This window comes from Equus caballus, chromosome 4 (genome assembly GCF_041296265.1).
Source record: "Equus caballus isolate H_3958 breed thoroughbred chromosome 4, TB-T2T, whole genome shotgun sequence".
Taxonomy (NCBI): domain Eukaryota; kingdom Metazoa; phylum Chordata; class Mammalia; order Perissodactyla; family Equidae; genus Equus; species Equus caballus.
In genome coordinates this window covers 89522164-89537579 of record NC_091687.1, presented here as the reverse complement: position 1 = coordinate 89537579, position 15416 = coordinate 89522164, and the positions used below count along the sequence as shown (strand labels likewise).

General features: G+C 41.8%; 1 protein-coding gene across 1 annotated transcript; it reads left to right on the top strand.

Annotated features, from left to right (window-relative positions):
• Positions 1–1696: 1696 nt before the first annotated feature.
• On the top strand, positions 1697–15285 carry TSGA13 (testis specific 13). The gene is made up of 8 exons (XM_023639691.2): positions 1697–1849; positions 3017–3191; positions 5005–5083; positions 6973–7044; positions 7972–8178; positions 11603–11745; positions 12311–12438; positions 15010–15285. Exons 2-8 carry the CDS (start codon positions 3169–3171, stop codon positions 15177–15179), a joined length of 822 nt encoding a protein of 273 aa, XP_023495459.1. The 5' UTR covers positions 1697–1849; positions 3017–3168; the 3' UTR covers positions 15180–15285.
• The last annotated feature ends 131 nt before the right edge of the window (positions 15286–15416 follow it).

Here is a 15416-nt window from a genome sequence, read left to right as displayed (position 1 = left end):
TAACTTGGCAAATTGCACCTCCATCCACTCAAGTAACCAAGCTAAAAATGTGACTGCATCCATTAGCCTGTGGACTCAGTTGGCTACCAGTCTACTAACTCTACCTTCATAACATCTGTCGGATATCCTTCCTTTATCCCCTTCACTGCTGCTACTTTGCTTTAGAGCCTATGTCAGTTTAGGTTTTTTGGGTTGCAAATGACAGAAATGAATTCTGACTAATTTCAGAAGAAAAGGGGATTTGTTTGAAAGGATACTGGGAAAGCTTATAGAATTGAAGGGAAAACTGAATAACCATGCTCCAGGGGGACTAGATCTGGGGCGCCTCTGAGGACCTCCACAAGTGGAGTTCAGTCTTTTTGTCTGGGACACTGCATTAAGTAACTTAGCTACAATCATCTTTCATATCTGTGTGTCTTTATCAAACTTTCAAATTCAAATTCTTAGCAGAGAGATCTGGTTGGTCATCTTTGAATAAGTCATCCAGGACTAAGAGACAGGGGTGAGTGGCACAAATTTGTGACCATTACAGACCCTTATAATTTCTCAACCCTTCCTCACTACTGCTATAGCCTTCTCAAAGGCCTCCACCTCTTCCCCACAGTTCACACTGCCACCATTTTCATATTTCTAAATATATATAATAGCCCAATGTGTCTCCTTAGTCAAAATCCCTCAATAGCTCTTCATTACTCATGGAATAACATACAAGCTTCTATCAAGGACTTCGACTCTAGGATTTGGACCTTGGCTTACTCTCAGGCTCCTCTCTTGCTACCTTTCTGTTGAGGCTTATGTTCCAGGCACACTGCAGTTATTTGTAATTCCTCTGAACAAGTCATGTTTTGTTCTATTCTCATGTTTTTGCTTGTGTTGCTCCCCCTTTCTCAAATGCCTATTTTCGCTTCTCTTCACCTGGTTAACTCACACTCATCTTTCCAGATTCAGCTTAGGTGTTAGCTCCAAATCTCTTCCCATCTCTTCTCTCTGGTTTAAGTGCTCTTCCTCTTTGCTCTGACAGCATTCTGAACTTTTGTCTAATATAGGTATTGTACTCAGTTCTCCTTGTTTCTCTTCCTGGCCAACTTACGAGCTCTATGAGGTCGAGGACTACGTCTGACTCATGTTTGGTTCCCGTTACTTAGGATGGTGCCTAACAATGTCATAAAAGTTCAGTAAATATATTGACATAAACAAATGTTGATTTTGAATGCCTAATATACAAAGTATTGTAAGGGGAACAAATATATATAAATTCAAATTTCCACTTTCAAGAAGCTTACTGCCTAGGAGGCAGACAAGACCAGCATGTAAGAAAAGTACGGGTAGAGCTACAAGATACTATAAAATTACTTGCACAAAAAACAATGCCTGTAGGCTAGAGTTTTGGATTGGGTTGATCTGAAAAGTCTTCTCTGAAGAGGAAAGACCTGAGTAGTAACAGAAAAAAAGAAGAAGATTCAAATGGTTTGAAAAGGTTGGGGAGAGTGTCTTAAGTATGGGGAATAAGAGAGAAATGCTCACTGTGTTTGAGGAATAGGGTGAAAACACTGGCTACTGTCGAGGTTGATTAAGATATGGTGAAAAGGTCAGTGTGTGTGTGGAGGGAAGTCGTAGGTTAGAGAAATAAATTGAGCAGACTGTAGCAGATTTTGTATGCCTTTGTGCTTTTCATTCTCTGGTTCCAGCATAGAACACTTCCGCATTCTAGATTGCCTGATCATCACAAATTCCCTGTGTCTCCTCCAGAATCAAGAAAGGAATATTAAGATATTTTCACAATGGAAAGTTTCCATGCCAAGGAATTTCTCCTTCCTCCCTGAACTAAGATTTCCTGATGTCCTTCAAGGTATCGTACACCAGATCTTCCCATTCCTGCTTTGAATATAATTTTTGTGTTCATATGATTTTTTTTTCCATCCTGGGTTGCTGACAAGCAGCACAAGACTTGTACCTCCCAATCTGATGGCTCCTATTTATTTTAGTTTCAATATATACATAAACTGGACTCACAATTCCAGAAAAACTAAAGGCGAGAAAAAGGTGAAAAGCTCATTAGTCTATTTCCTTCCAAGGGAACTTGCAGAGTTTAGCTCGGTCTAGTCAGAAACTCTAGACAATCATCTTTAGGGTTTATGATTAGATATGAAGTTAGACAATAACCCTAAATGGTCACCTATTGGTAACCTAAATGGTAACACTATTAACACTAACACAGATCATTCCTCCAAATCCATGGGGTTTGTAGAGGCTTGGGCTGATAGCCCTTATCAGTGTTCTCCTTAAGTGTCAAGGCCCCCTTAATTTGACCCAGTCCTACCTATCCCCTTTTATTTTTTGCTACTTAGAGTAACAACAGCAATGGCAACAAAAACAATAACAAATAACCTTCCAGTTAGGCTACTTCACACACTATCCTGCAAGGCCTGGCTCAAGCTTCACAATCTTTAGGAAACATACCCCCAAGCTTCACTGACCACTCTTTTCTCTAAACGGCGGGTCCTACATCATCAACTTTTATCCTCCATTTTTAACTGACTATATCAAAAAGTGTGGCAACTCCCTGCCGCCCCCCGACACACACACCAATATCTACACGTACTTTTCCAAGCTTCTCAGGCCTAATCTACAGACAAACATGGTTGTATTGAGAGGGGAAGTAAATTAAAGGATGTCTGCTCCTCCAACTTTCTCCCACAACTGACATGGGAATTAATTTCATTTCAGGTCTTTAGTTGGTAAATCTCACCACTATCATGGAATTAGAACGTCTCCTTTAAATCATTTGGCTAACTCCATGTTCACAGATGAGGAAATTGAGGCCCCAAAGGATGAATTGACCTCCCTAATATATTAGCATGTATTATCATTATTGTTTCACATTTAACAATCACTTCCTCTTCCCTCTCCTCATTTACCAACTAAACTTAAGTTCTTGAGGGCAAGGATCATCATGTCTTGTGCATTTTCTGCATTCACAGCAGCACCTATCAGTCTTCTCTTGTTTCCCATACAGGATCAAGAATGGGGCTAGACACACAGTGTGTGCTAAGGAGAGAATGTTTGGACTGAAGTGAATCCCTGCAGAACGTGGACTATTTAGAGGCACCGAGTTTGGCCTCTGGGTGAATACTTGCCTCGGGTTGGCCCACTTAGCAGTGATCAGCAATGGGCCAAAGGAGACATGCCAAGTGTGTAGTCTTGTTTGCCCAACTAAGTTATAAACATCATCTTATACAAACTTATTTTGTAACCCACCATGCTTTGAACAGTAATAGTCACAGAGTAGAACCTCATTTAAAATGTTTTCATTGAGGCTGGCCCCGTGGCCGAGTGGTTAAGTTCACATGCTCTACTTTGGCAGCCCAGGGTTTAGCCAGTTCAGATCCTAGGCACGGACGTGGCACCGCTCATCAGGCCATGTAGAGGCAGCATCCCACATGCCACAACCAGAAGGACCCACAGCTAAAATATACAACTATGCACTCGGGGGATTTGGGGAGAAAGAGCAGGAAAAAAAAAGATTGGCAACAGTTGTTAGCTCAGGTGCCAATCTTTAAATAAATAAATAAAGTAAAATGTTTTAATTGACTAACTGTCCTCTGATCAAAAACCAGATCTTTGTCTGTGTTTCATGTAGCAACTAGAGTAGCTTTGCCAAAAGGAAAGCACCAGACTGTCCAAAATGGACACTGCTGGGCTGAAGAAGCATTTTTCATGCAGCTCTACACCTTAAATTGGCCTGAAGAAGAGTATCTGGGATCCTGTACTGCCTTTTAGATACCAAAGAATCATTTTGAAAAGTGCTACAATAAAGATTATAATATATTATTATTAGATAACTTAAGGTAATAGCACATATTAAGAGGGCATACATTTTAAGATGTTAAGTGGGGCTGAATTTATTCTGGTCTACCCACAATGTGTCACCTGCTCCCCTTGGGACTATTTTTAAGACTTCTGTTGTGAGATGGAAGCTATTCACCCTTGGTTGGGATTTGATCCTGGATTTTGGATTATTTGTGCCATGCTATAGCCAGTTGACCTACCAACTACATAACTTGGCAATTTCTTCTTTCCTTCTTTTGGTCCTTACTGTGCCACCCTCATTTTCAAAGGAGAGAGGTCAAATTGAGGTAGTTGCAGGATCCTACTTAATTTGAGCTAGTTTAACCCCCCAAATGGAACTATTTCCATGGAGGAAGCAGGAATTTTAATCATTAACCCAATCTTACTGAAGAGCATCTTTCACTCTGTTCAGGAAGTAAATAAGTTTAGCAAGAATCAATCAAGGAATCCAAAATACTTTATTACTAAATATTGCAACTTCTGCCCCTTGCCCTCTTTTCTCTAACAGGAACTAGTATCTGGGTGGGAGATGGGAAAGTAAGTGAAGGAGCAGAGTATGAGAAGATTTGCCATTGATGATTATTTTTACTACCCTAGTTCTAGGAGGAGAAACTTAGATGTGGTTAGGAACATGAGGGAGCCAGTAATCCAAGCCGGCTCATTAGAATTGGAAATTTAGTTGTGAAGTTCCGCTAACTATACTCCTTCTCATGGAATCATTGGCTAATCATTGGTGAAGACAGAGCCATTTCTACGTGGAGAAGAGTAGGCAGGTAGGCATCCAAACAGCAGGTGGTCTTTAAGGGTGTCATGAGGGTCCAGCTATCGAAAGGAATTTTCTTAAGCAGTCTACTAGAGCACTTCCTTGAATGGTGTAAAACCCTTATTTTAGAAGAAATCAACACATCAGATGTCATCACATCTCCAAGAGGTCCTACTTGCTTAACTCTTCAAACTGAGGTTTGGTTTTTTCCCCAGGATGCAGTCTGGATAATGAATCCTATTCTTTATTACTCATTCTTATTCAATTAGTGATCCCCTAAATAGAGCTCTTCTAAGTGAGGCCCCCCAACTTTGCTGTGGGAGATTGAGAACATGCAGAAGACCAGGCCTCTGAGTAAGAAAATACAACTGGATGTTTTCTCTCCTTTTCAGGTTGCAATGTGCTAAATCAAAGACTCCAAGAGTTAACATAGTTAAACTTGAGAAAGGAATCGTTGTCGATAATGATGAGGTAAGGAAGAACATTAGCGAATGTTCATTTGTAATCTTTCTTTGGAGTTGCTTAGAGTACTTTATAAACTGGGTCCCACAAACTTCCGGTTACAAAGTAGAAATGGGTCAAGATTTATATAGAGAGAAAGGTTAATTTATCTAATTTTATTCAAGGGAAACAGAGACACAGAAAAGAAAAGAGACAGGGACACATCAGCAATAAATCGGGACTCAAAACCCAGGGACTAGAAACCTATATTAGGGTGTAAGTGAGTGGTTAGACTCTGACTTACCCAGACTTTGTAGCCATCTCTTGCAACAAAACTCCATTGGGTATCTTGGTTGCTTCCCTGGGTTTAGCATATTTGAGTGAATTTTCCAGGCCAACTTTCATTTTATTAGCCAGAGATAGTGCAATCCAACATAAAACTAAAAACATATTCCAATTTGGACACTCTTGCGGGTTTAGTCAGTTGCTGGAGACTAATTCAGAACGGAGATGCGATACCTTGGAAAAATTCAGGAGTAAAAACATTTTACCTAGAGACATTCCCCCCATAATTAATTTTTTGAAAATCTCATAAAAGTCTTCACATCTTTCTCTCAAATAAATTTTTCCGAGACTTCTATGATTCTAAATGTATATATCATATCTGTGAAGCAGGTTTTTCATAATACATTCTTGTTTTGAACAAAGGTACTTCAGTTTTCCAAAAGGTAATAAAAGTTAAATCACTGCGTCCTTGGATTTGTCCCATGTTTCATCCCACCGTCCCTAAAGGAATGTGGGGCATGGCTCTGCCACTCTTCCTCCCGGTCCTCCTCCAATCCCCAGGAATTGCCAACTCCGGGCATTTTCCTCCTGTAGCATAATAACGCCTCCCCTCATCGCACAGTTCTGACCCATTCTTACTACTTCCCTCTTCTCCATTCACCTTCTTGCTTTATTCACCTTTTCAGTGCATGTTCCCCTTTCTCTCTGTACCCCATCGTGCCATATCACCTCCCTGGGGGCACACCAATCTTCCCATCATCCAATCATCCAAATACAGGTTGTGCTCCCCTCCTCTTATTCTGATTTCTGATTATGCCAAGCCCAAGGGAGGTAACTCAGAGCTTTTCTCTCCTTGTGTTCTCATCCCTTTGATTCATCCTTTGATAACCCAGGTCTAAGCTAGAGGCGAGACAACATTGCTGGGGTCAGAAGAAGGAGATGGAAGAAGCCCAGCTCCTCTACCACCAGATGTGACACTCAAACAACCCACCAACCACGAGCACTACCACCAGCAGAAAAAATGCAAAGTGGTAGATGGAAGTGTTACTAAAATTCAATTATTTTTGCAACTTTTCAGAAGAATCACATATGTACTACAGAAATATTCAAAAATGCAAAATGCACCGTGGTTTCCCCTGCCTCTGTGAGTGTATCTGCTTGCAGCTCAGTGGGCAGTTATCCCCAGGACTCCCTTCCACTCACAATCGGAGGTTCTTGCCCTTTTGTAACTTCCTTTCTCCTTAAAAATTGTCCTCCATGTTGATTTTTGCCTGATTTTACTCCTGTAGAAACGGAAGAGACAGAAGAAAGAGATGTGATCCCTTGGAGTGATTTGTCCCCATGTGAACTTTGATGCTGCCCTTGTCCACTTTACCTCCTAACAGCTTTACCTGACTGATAAAGCTGATCCACATTTCTGTGTATAGCGTCCCTGTCAGAATGTCTCAGAATCTAGCTCTCTTTGCTGTGGCCCGCATTCCAGAAACCCAGCGTGCAAAACACAAAGCACAGTGTTCTCCTCACTTAATTTAAATTAGAGACCAGTTTTTAGCCAGACGAAGGAGAGGTAAGGAATGGAATACACTTTAGGAGGGGTGCAATCTGAAACCACTAATTTCGACTATTGTCTCCAGATTTATGATGCAGTCGGGCAATCAAAATTTGTTCTGCGGAACCTTCGGCATTACACAGTCCATCCAAATTTGGTAGGTGGAAGAAACATTCCCCCAAGATCCCTAAGGGCAAGTTTCAGCAGTGGTGCAGAGGCCCCTTGCAGAGTACCCTCCGTGCCTCCAAGTGCAGCCTGCTTCTGTGACTGTGCATGTTCGTAGGACAGAGAGGCAGAGCTGTCCTAGGGTACCATGCCAGAGGCAGTGCTGGGAATGGTGGTGGTGAGGGAGGAGGGAGGAACTGGGAACGCGGTGGTCCCTGCAGCTGATTTTTTTTCTTAAGTTGAGAAAGCATATTTATAATCAGGAGGTATTTCATTCTCTCCCTCTCCCTTCCTCCGTCCCCAATCCTCTACCTTCCTCCTATTGACAGAAAAGCAAACTTAGTGGGACTACCCCTTCCCTCACCCACATCTTAAGTGACAGGCTGTCTTTTGTGACTGCTATTCCTTTTTAATGTTGTGCTTATTATGCATGTTAACGTGGTTGCGCCTGTGGAGAAACATTGGTGAGTGGGAAGATAGGGCTAAGAGCTGTGTTGTTGCACCCTCAGAATTCCCTGAGCAAGGAGATTTGGTCCCTGGTGGCTTCTCCCTTCTGCTGCAGAGACAGTTGTGGAGAAGGCCATTTAGGTTCAACATAGAAACCTCTCTGGTTGCCCCATTATGCTGGGCATTATGGTACACTGTTTTAGAAGAATTAAGTCACCTTACTCCTTTTATTGTGAAAACTTTTCCATCTTACTTCCCCAGCCCCTTAGTCTATTTGCGGGGAATGCTCTCAAGGAAGAAGGGGACAGAGAGCTTTAGACACTTTCTGTTAAATACATTTCAGAACAGATTTGTCTAGCCCCTGTCCAGCTTCTGTCCCTGCCCCACAGAGGCAAAAGATTAGCCAACTGATCTGTTATTCTCCTCCTGATCTAATCCCTTTGTCTCTCTGGAAATGTTTCTGTCCGCTCAGGCCCAGTACTATGAGCCTTTGAAGCCCACTGCACTGCAGAAATTCCTAGCTCGAAACAGGAAAATCCAAAGCTTCACGTTAAAAGTAACACAGTACGATCAGGATAAGACCTTATTGATTATGACCAACAACCCTCTTCCCTGCCCCATCAACCAACAAGGAAAGGACATCACGCCAAAGTACTTTTCCAAGGAATTACTGCTCAAGGTAATGGCACCTGGGGAAGTTTCCTGGCCCCCTGAAGGACCCTGAAGAATTAGGAGTTAGCTGGAAGAAGGTTGCTAACTTAGCATGGAGGATGGTATTCAGGAGCAAACCTCTTTCTTCTTCTTTGCTATATGCTTTACAAAACAAAATCTGGAGAGCCTGGGAAAACTCAGAATCAGAGTTGTACAAGCTGGAGTCATGAAACTTCATTGCAGGGAGAAAAGATGGTCTTAATTAGAAACTACTCCTCTCTGGTCTAAGATAGTTTGTAATTAACAAAGGGTAAACTAAGCCACTGGCTTTCTAGTTGATGAAGTAGCAAAGGATAAATCAGGAAATGAGGAATAAGGAACAGAAATGAATGTTTACATGGGAAAGGAGCAAAGGGTTATGCCTTATACTCATTGCTTTTGGGTGTCAGGAGAAGGGAAGAGGAACAGAGCAGAGAATTTACTATCACAGCAGCCAGACATTTGGGACTCTGTTTTACATGAAAGGAATTCAAATTCATTTGATAAACAATTGCTGAGCATACACTAACCTAGAGCTAAAATATAAAGATGGTTATAGGACAGTTTCGTCTTGAAGGAACCTAGAGTCTGATAAGAGAGACAGGTCAATAAATGAGATATATAAAAGTAATTATAATATACCAGGATATGTGAATAATAAAAGAATATACAAGATACGAAACTAAAATGGAGTAGAGATTAATATCTCTGTTGGGGGAAAGAGAGTAATCAGGAAGGTTTTACAGAGGAGGTGACTCCTGACAAAAGAATAGGAAAATATTCCAGTCAGAGGGAAGGGCAAAGGCATGGAGACATGAGAAAGTGAGGTGCATTTAGGGAAATGTAAGACAGTAAATGGCAGGAAATAAAAGGATATAATCAAATTTGCAATTGAGAAAGATCTTTTTTGGAGATTGGGAGAAAGACGCATTATTTGCGAAAGAGACAAAATTCAGAAAGATTAGTTACGATGTTACTACAGTAGGCAAGGTGAGAGATGCTGAAGAATTGAGCTAAATCAATAGCAGAGAAAATGAAGAAAATCAACTTGAGAGATTTTTAGGAAGCAAGAGCTAAAAAAGATGTTTTGATCCTTGAGAGAGTGCCTAATATAACAAGAAGAAATTAAATAAGTTAAAGTGCAAACAAGAGAATCTAATTATAACAGAAATTTGATGCTGGGAATGGAATTACCCAAGACAGACCTTTATAATGAAATGTGGTGAATTTGGAATTGTTATTTCCTTAGTTGCTAGCTGGATGGCAGTGAGAGATTCCTCTCCAAATGGAAGACAAAATGCTAATATCTAATGGTATATGCTGACAAAGGAGTCAATTAACTCATTGCCTATAGTCTATTGGGTCTCAGAATTTGTGCCATTTGAATGTAAACTCAACAGTTGTTTCTCATAGTAGTGAGTAAAATACACTGAAAGAGGGACAAATCCAGGCCAGGATTGCCCTGTTCAAGGTAGAGAAGGAAATACAAGACTATCACGTAACCTTGGTACAAGAAGAGCTTTCTTCCAACGGCTGGCACTTTGTGAACCTTCCAGATCACATGCAGGACCTGATCACAGTCATGAGCAAATTGTAGTATGAGCCAAATTGTGTTAATAGAAAGAGTTAAGACTTTGATTGTCAAAGACTGGCACCATGGTAATTTTATGGGGCTATCTGGAACAAATCCAAGAAGATGGAATTGCCCAATATCTAGAATGCTTCTTTAATATTTATGTTGCATCTCCTCCTCCTTTTGCTTGACAAATGTGACAAGCTTTTGTGAGCCTAAGATCACATACAAAAGAAGAATTCTTTTGCTATGCCCAGGCATGTGTATAAGAAGAGTGTGGGTTCCAGCAAGTAAGTAGTAGAATGGACCAGACATGTCTATCACAGTGATTATTACACTCACACTCCCTTATAAGTGAAACTGACCTGAAGAAAACGATGCCCTAAGAGGTCCTATTTTGTACAACTAGACTTAGTCCTCTAGTCCCAGAGCAGAGGAGGACCCCAGACCCAGTGAAGCAAAATTCATGGGCTGGTTAGTGACCTGTGGTGTAGACTGGTACTCCTAAACCAAAACAAACCAAAAACTAAAAACCAAAAACCAAACCATAACCAAAACCAACCAACCTGCCAACAACCAAAATCCCTGAGCTAATCAGATTCTTGCTGCCAGGCATCTGAATTGGGAAAGGAAAAGATTTAGGCAGTGGGAGGGAAAGCTGAAAGGACATCTAGACATAGGCCATAAAAGAATCAAACCATGAGGAGGAAGGTAGTGTGGGGACCGTGGAAGCAGAGTGGGGGCAGGTTGAAGTTGTAGGGAAGCAGAAATGAATAAGCAGAAGCCGCAGGTAGGAAAAAAGATATAGACAGTAAAGGTACGGAGTGAACATGGTAGAGAGAGAAGGAAACGGACAGGAAGAAAGTAGGAGATGTGTTGATGATGTGACACGAGACACGTGCGGTGGTGGTCTTTAGCAAGTACTGTCCTGGACTCCAAATAACCTTTCTGTTCCTGTTTTTCTGCTATGAGGTCTAGTTCTGCTTAGGTTTCTGTTCTTTTTGTGGTCAGATTGTTAGCTATGTCTTAGTGCCTAGGCACAAGGACTCCTACAGTAAAGGCCCTATTAGTTGAGGTAACTTAAATGGATTCCTGTTCCTCAAAGCTGGCAGAGCTTAAAGAGAATGAATACAGGATTAAAAAGCCATGGTTCACCAGCAAGTATTAAAAAAAAAAAGAGGCTTTTAAAATTTTGAAAGAAAAAGTTCAATATGTGTCAATTAATTAGTCATTCATTTATTCTTTCATTCAGTCAACAAATATTTATTGAGCACCTACTGTGAGTCAGGCACTGTTACGGGGGGTGGGAATATATCAGTGACTAAGCCAAATTCTGCCCGAATGAAGTTTAATTTTAGTGAGGGAGACAGAAAATAAGCAAGCAAACACTCGCACTCCCATTCTGTGGCCTTTTCACTGCAGACAGAGAATGGAGTGTGAATGGGGCAGCCACTGAGGAGAAAGGAAAATAGAGTCCTATGGATCTATTTCCCAATTAGCAAATGTTTGGTTTCCTAAGCAATTCACTAATTGAATCCTTCCCCACACCAAACAAATTCCTCTGCCATTCACTTCAAAGGGTCAGTGGGCAAGTCCAATCAATTACTTAGGAAACTGACCAAGCTTCAGATAACTCATCTGGCAATGAAACAAACAGGTATTAGCCCACTCAGGGAACTGCTTCCTCTTCTTTTGGTTTCTGAGTCCCCATTTCCCTTTCTGACAGTTTTTGTTGCATCATTTTAGGGGAATTGGAGCTTAGCCCAAGAACTCAGTTCAGCCTTTAAGTCCCAAGGGACTCAGCTTACTCCCTCACTTACTCTTCTTCCCTCTGCTGCAGGAAAGTTACCATCATCACAGACCCACTGAAAACTTGTGCCTACCCCTGATGTCTCAGAAAAAAAAGTTAAGACTTGGGCTAAAACCAGTCTTTCCCGTGACACTGTTGGAGGATCCTACATCCAAGCGAGAACAATGGTTTAGGTGAAGCACTGGCTCTTCTTGTACTCGTTTCCTTTGCTACCTTTTCCTTGTTCACATTACTATCTCTTTTCAATAAGACTTCATGCTTTTTCGTTGTAAGGAATATGTGCAACTGTATAATAATAAGACAGCTTCCCTACATGACTCCAAATCTTACACCCTAATGACAGAGAAACCCTAATGCAAAACTGTTTTCACTGAGAATGATTTTCAAGAGTGAAGTATTCAAAGATCTATGCTTTGAGAAAACAAAAGAAAAATTTTCCCTCAGCGCATGTCAAGTGCTGTAGCATAGGTATAATGTGCTATGAGATTTTATTTGAAACTAGTTATAGAAGCAGCCTATATCTAGTTGGGAGAGGAGAGAGGAGACTCTGGGGTTCCTGCAGAGGTTTCCAATGCCTAGGTTCTAGAAGCATCCCTTCCACTGGACAATACTCCCACTCTGTACCAGTGAACACCCTCTAGTCATTGTCCTTTCTTCTCCCCCAGAATCTGAGAATGTAGTGACTGTTTCCATTAACCCCCTGCCCTAGGATCTACTAAATGAACTTTCTTTGTTAAGGTTTTCCACCAACAATGATTTCAAGAGTGAAGGGAAATATTCGAAGGTCTATGCTTTGAGGAAGCAGAAAAAAATGTACCCTCAGCTCAACTTCACTTCAGTCAGTAAAAGGGATCTGAAGAAAGATGGTAAGATCCTCTCTTTCAAAGCAATGGCTTACGGAATTCAGATGTGGGCAGGAGGGACAACCTATGGGGACTAGAGATAAGGGAAAATTGACATTTCTCATGATGGTTCCTGAGACTACTTTTCCTTGTAGTGTGGAAGCTAAGAACTGAGAGGCCCTAGTGGCGCTAGGCTTTGGACCCCGCTTAAACCCTCAAATTTCAAGGAAGCTCTACCATAGTGTTTCCTGATTATATCACCCACCACTTTTATAGTTTTGGCCATGTCAATGTGTTATTTGTCCTATTATTTACTTAATGCTTTTCTTTAAAAAGACTTTTTCTTTTGGTTCTTGTCCTAATTAGTACTATATCATTGACATTATGGGTTTGATATACTAATTACATATTTTTTTCCTGATATACATTTGATAACATTCATAATAATTAAATTTTAAAATGTTTGTGTATCACCCAAAACTACCCAGTCCTATGCATATCACACTTTGAGGACAATTGTTCTAGAAGGGCCAAAGGATAAGTCTGTGAGTCTCAGAGATCCATGAGTGTCTTCGGGGTTAAGAATGGAGTGTGAATGAGGCATGAGGTGGAAGGGGTGGAAGGGGTCTAGGATAAATTTGTATGGAAGAGGGTGCAATAAGAATGCTTCTCACAAATTATCGTTCATTTAACATTTATGGGGCACCTAGTTAGTGTTGGACACTTATCAAGCCTCAATAATAGCACTTTCAATAAGCAAGATAGATAAATGGACCAGGCAATGAAAGGGCTTTGTATATTATACAGCTAAGGGCTTGGGTTTTATCCAGCAGGCAGCTGGGACCAACTGGAGGATTTCAGAGCACTCAATAGACATTTGTGTATTAGAAGTTTAATTGATGGGTCCCCAGACGTCACCAACTTATGGCTTCAAGATAGGGTTTGTTTCTCCTGTGGGGTTTCTCTCCTCAAGCAATTTCTGAAACTCCCTAAGGTATGCTTATCAGTTCTACAAGGCCATCTTAGTGAGTGCTTCACACCTCTGCCAGCCATCCTCAGTCCAAAGTCTTGGTTCCAGAGGTGTGAGGTCATACTGTACCCTTCCTTAACTAGTTTCTTCAGACTTCTCTGCTCCTCTTGTACCTATTTGCCACCCTACCCCACACCCACTTGCTGCCTCTCTTAAGTCCCTTCATACAGCTAAAACCAAGCTGTGATAGTGAACAACACTGCACAGATGTGGAGAGAAGTTAAAGAACAGCAGAGAGTCATTTACCTTGAAGAAGGGCTACTCTCAGGCTCAGCCTCAAACCTGCCTCAGTTCCTTCATGCTTCCCAGCAGGCTGCCAGCACCCTACCCATTCTTGGGAGTCTTCTGGCTTATCTACACTCTCTCTGCCTAGTCTCCCAATACCCTTGGCCCAAGGAAGGGGAAGAAGGTTGTTCCTTCCCAAAGCCTTTTTATTTTCAGCCCCAGAATAAGTAAGTGGGAACATCTATTTCCTTCAAGAGAAACTCCACCTGGAAAACAAGGTTTGAGCTTTATAAGCCAGATAAGGTAAGCGGAACAGTTAACAGTACATTTAGTAAAGTCAGAGTTAAATGTTAAATGATACCATATGTAGGAGATCAGCAGTTCAGCTTAAATTTGTATCAGGGGAAAGAATTTCTCCAGAATCTAGAACCTAACCTAGATTAGAATTTCTCTAATTTTTCAAGGGTGTGATCTTGTTAAGGATAACTCAGTTTACATTTCTAAACAGAATATGTAATATCTCAGTCTGCAGCATTTATTAGGTTTATGATGACTTTACAGTTTCCCTCAAGAAATATGAGTGGATACTTATTTATGCATCTAAAGGACCCAATATAGTGCTTTTCCTAAACAAAGACAATCTGCTGTGAAGTTGAAACAATGTCTCCACTCAAGTAAACACTGCTAGCAACGCCTCCTTCCACCAATAATGCTCCCGGGTTACCAGGCATCGGCATAAAGAAGGATTACCGACATGGAGGATGGTTTGGATGGGGGCTATGAAGGCTGGTTAGGGATGATAGGACCTGAAACAGATGCAAGGGATATTTACAAGGCATAATGCGTCAAAAAAGTGGGCAGGGATGGGAGCAGAAAAAGCCCACAATGGAAGCTTCCAAGAACAGGGAAAGGCTGAAAGAGAATCTGGATAAAGTGATGACACTGAAGCCAAAGGTAGAAACAATTTCTTAGTTACACTCTCAGACAGGAAAACTGAAAACCAACGCACATTTTAGGAATATACAAGTGAATGCGCCTTGACTTAGTAAGAGTTACATGTCAATGTGGTTGCAGATGAAATCATTTGAAAGGGGTAGGATTAAACAGAAAAGACTCTAAATTGGTAGTGTTTTAAACTGGGTTTTGATGAAGGGAAGGAATCCAGAATTATAAAGAAGGTTAGGAGTGGTAGTCCATGGTCCAAAAATCTACCCTCTTGCTAAGACTAAAGACCCGCTTTCTCGTCCCTCCAAGAGGGTCTCTTTCCTGTCTCACATTAAGTGTCCTTCTAGACGTTCTGGAAATCCACATTCACCAAAGTGCCCTGTGCTTTGTTGCAGTCTCCAAGACGTCAGGGAGTGACATGCGGACTTCCAAGATGATGTGGGAACCACTAACCCTTTCATCGCTCCTGGAAGAGAAGCCCACCAGAACGGCGCCAGGAGAGAACGCCTTCCGCAATGGAAGGGCCCAGCAGTGGATTATAAAAAATACCATTGTCGTTGAGTGACAACAAACCCTTCAGGCCTCTCGCCTCGGTCTCCAGAGACTGAGGGGCCTGCAGAAGTCGCCATCCAAGGCGTGCCGACCAAATAAAGTTGCATTCTGCCCGCTTAGGACGTGAGCTGCCCGGTCGCTGGCAGGGTGGGCCGAGCAGAGCCCCTAACTCCTAACTTGTCGCAGCAGGGGCCAGGATGCGGCCCCCGGGGCCCAGCGCCTGGCCCCGCCTCCGCCCGGCTGGGGGAGG

Coding starts and splice junctions, on each gene's coding strand:
- TSGA13 (XM_023639691.2), top strand. CDS start 3,169: ATGGGCCAAAGGAGACATGCCAA. Junction 3,192..5,004: donor GGCCAAAGGAGACATGCCAA/GTGTGTAGTCTT, acceptor TCTCCTTTTCAG/GTTGCAATGTGCTAAATCAA. Junction 7,045..7,971: donor ACACAGTCCATCCAAATTTG/GTAGGTGGAAGA, acceptor CTGTCCGCTCAG/GCCCAGTACTATGAGCCTTT.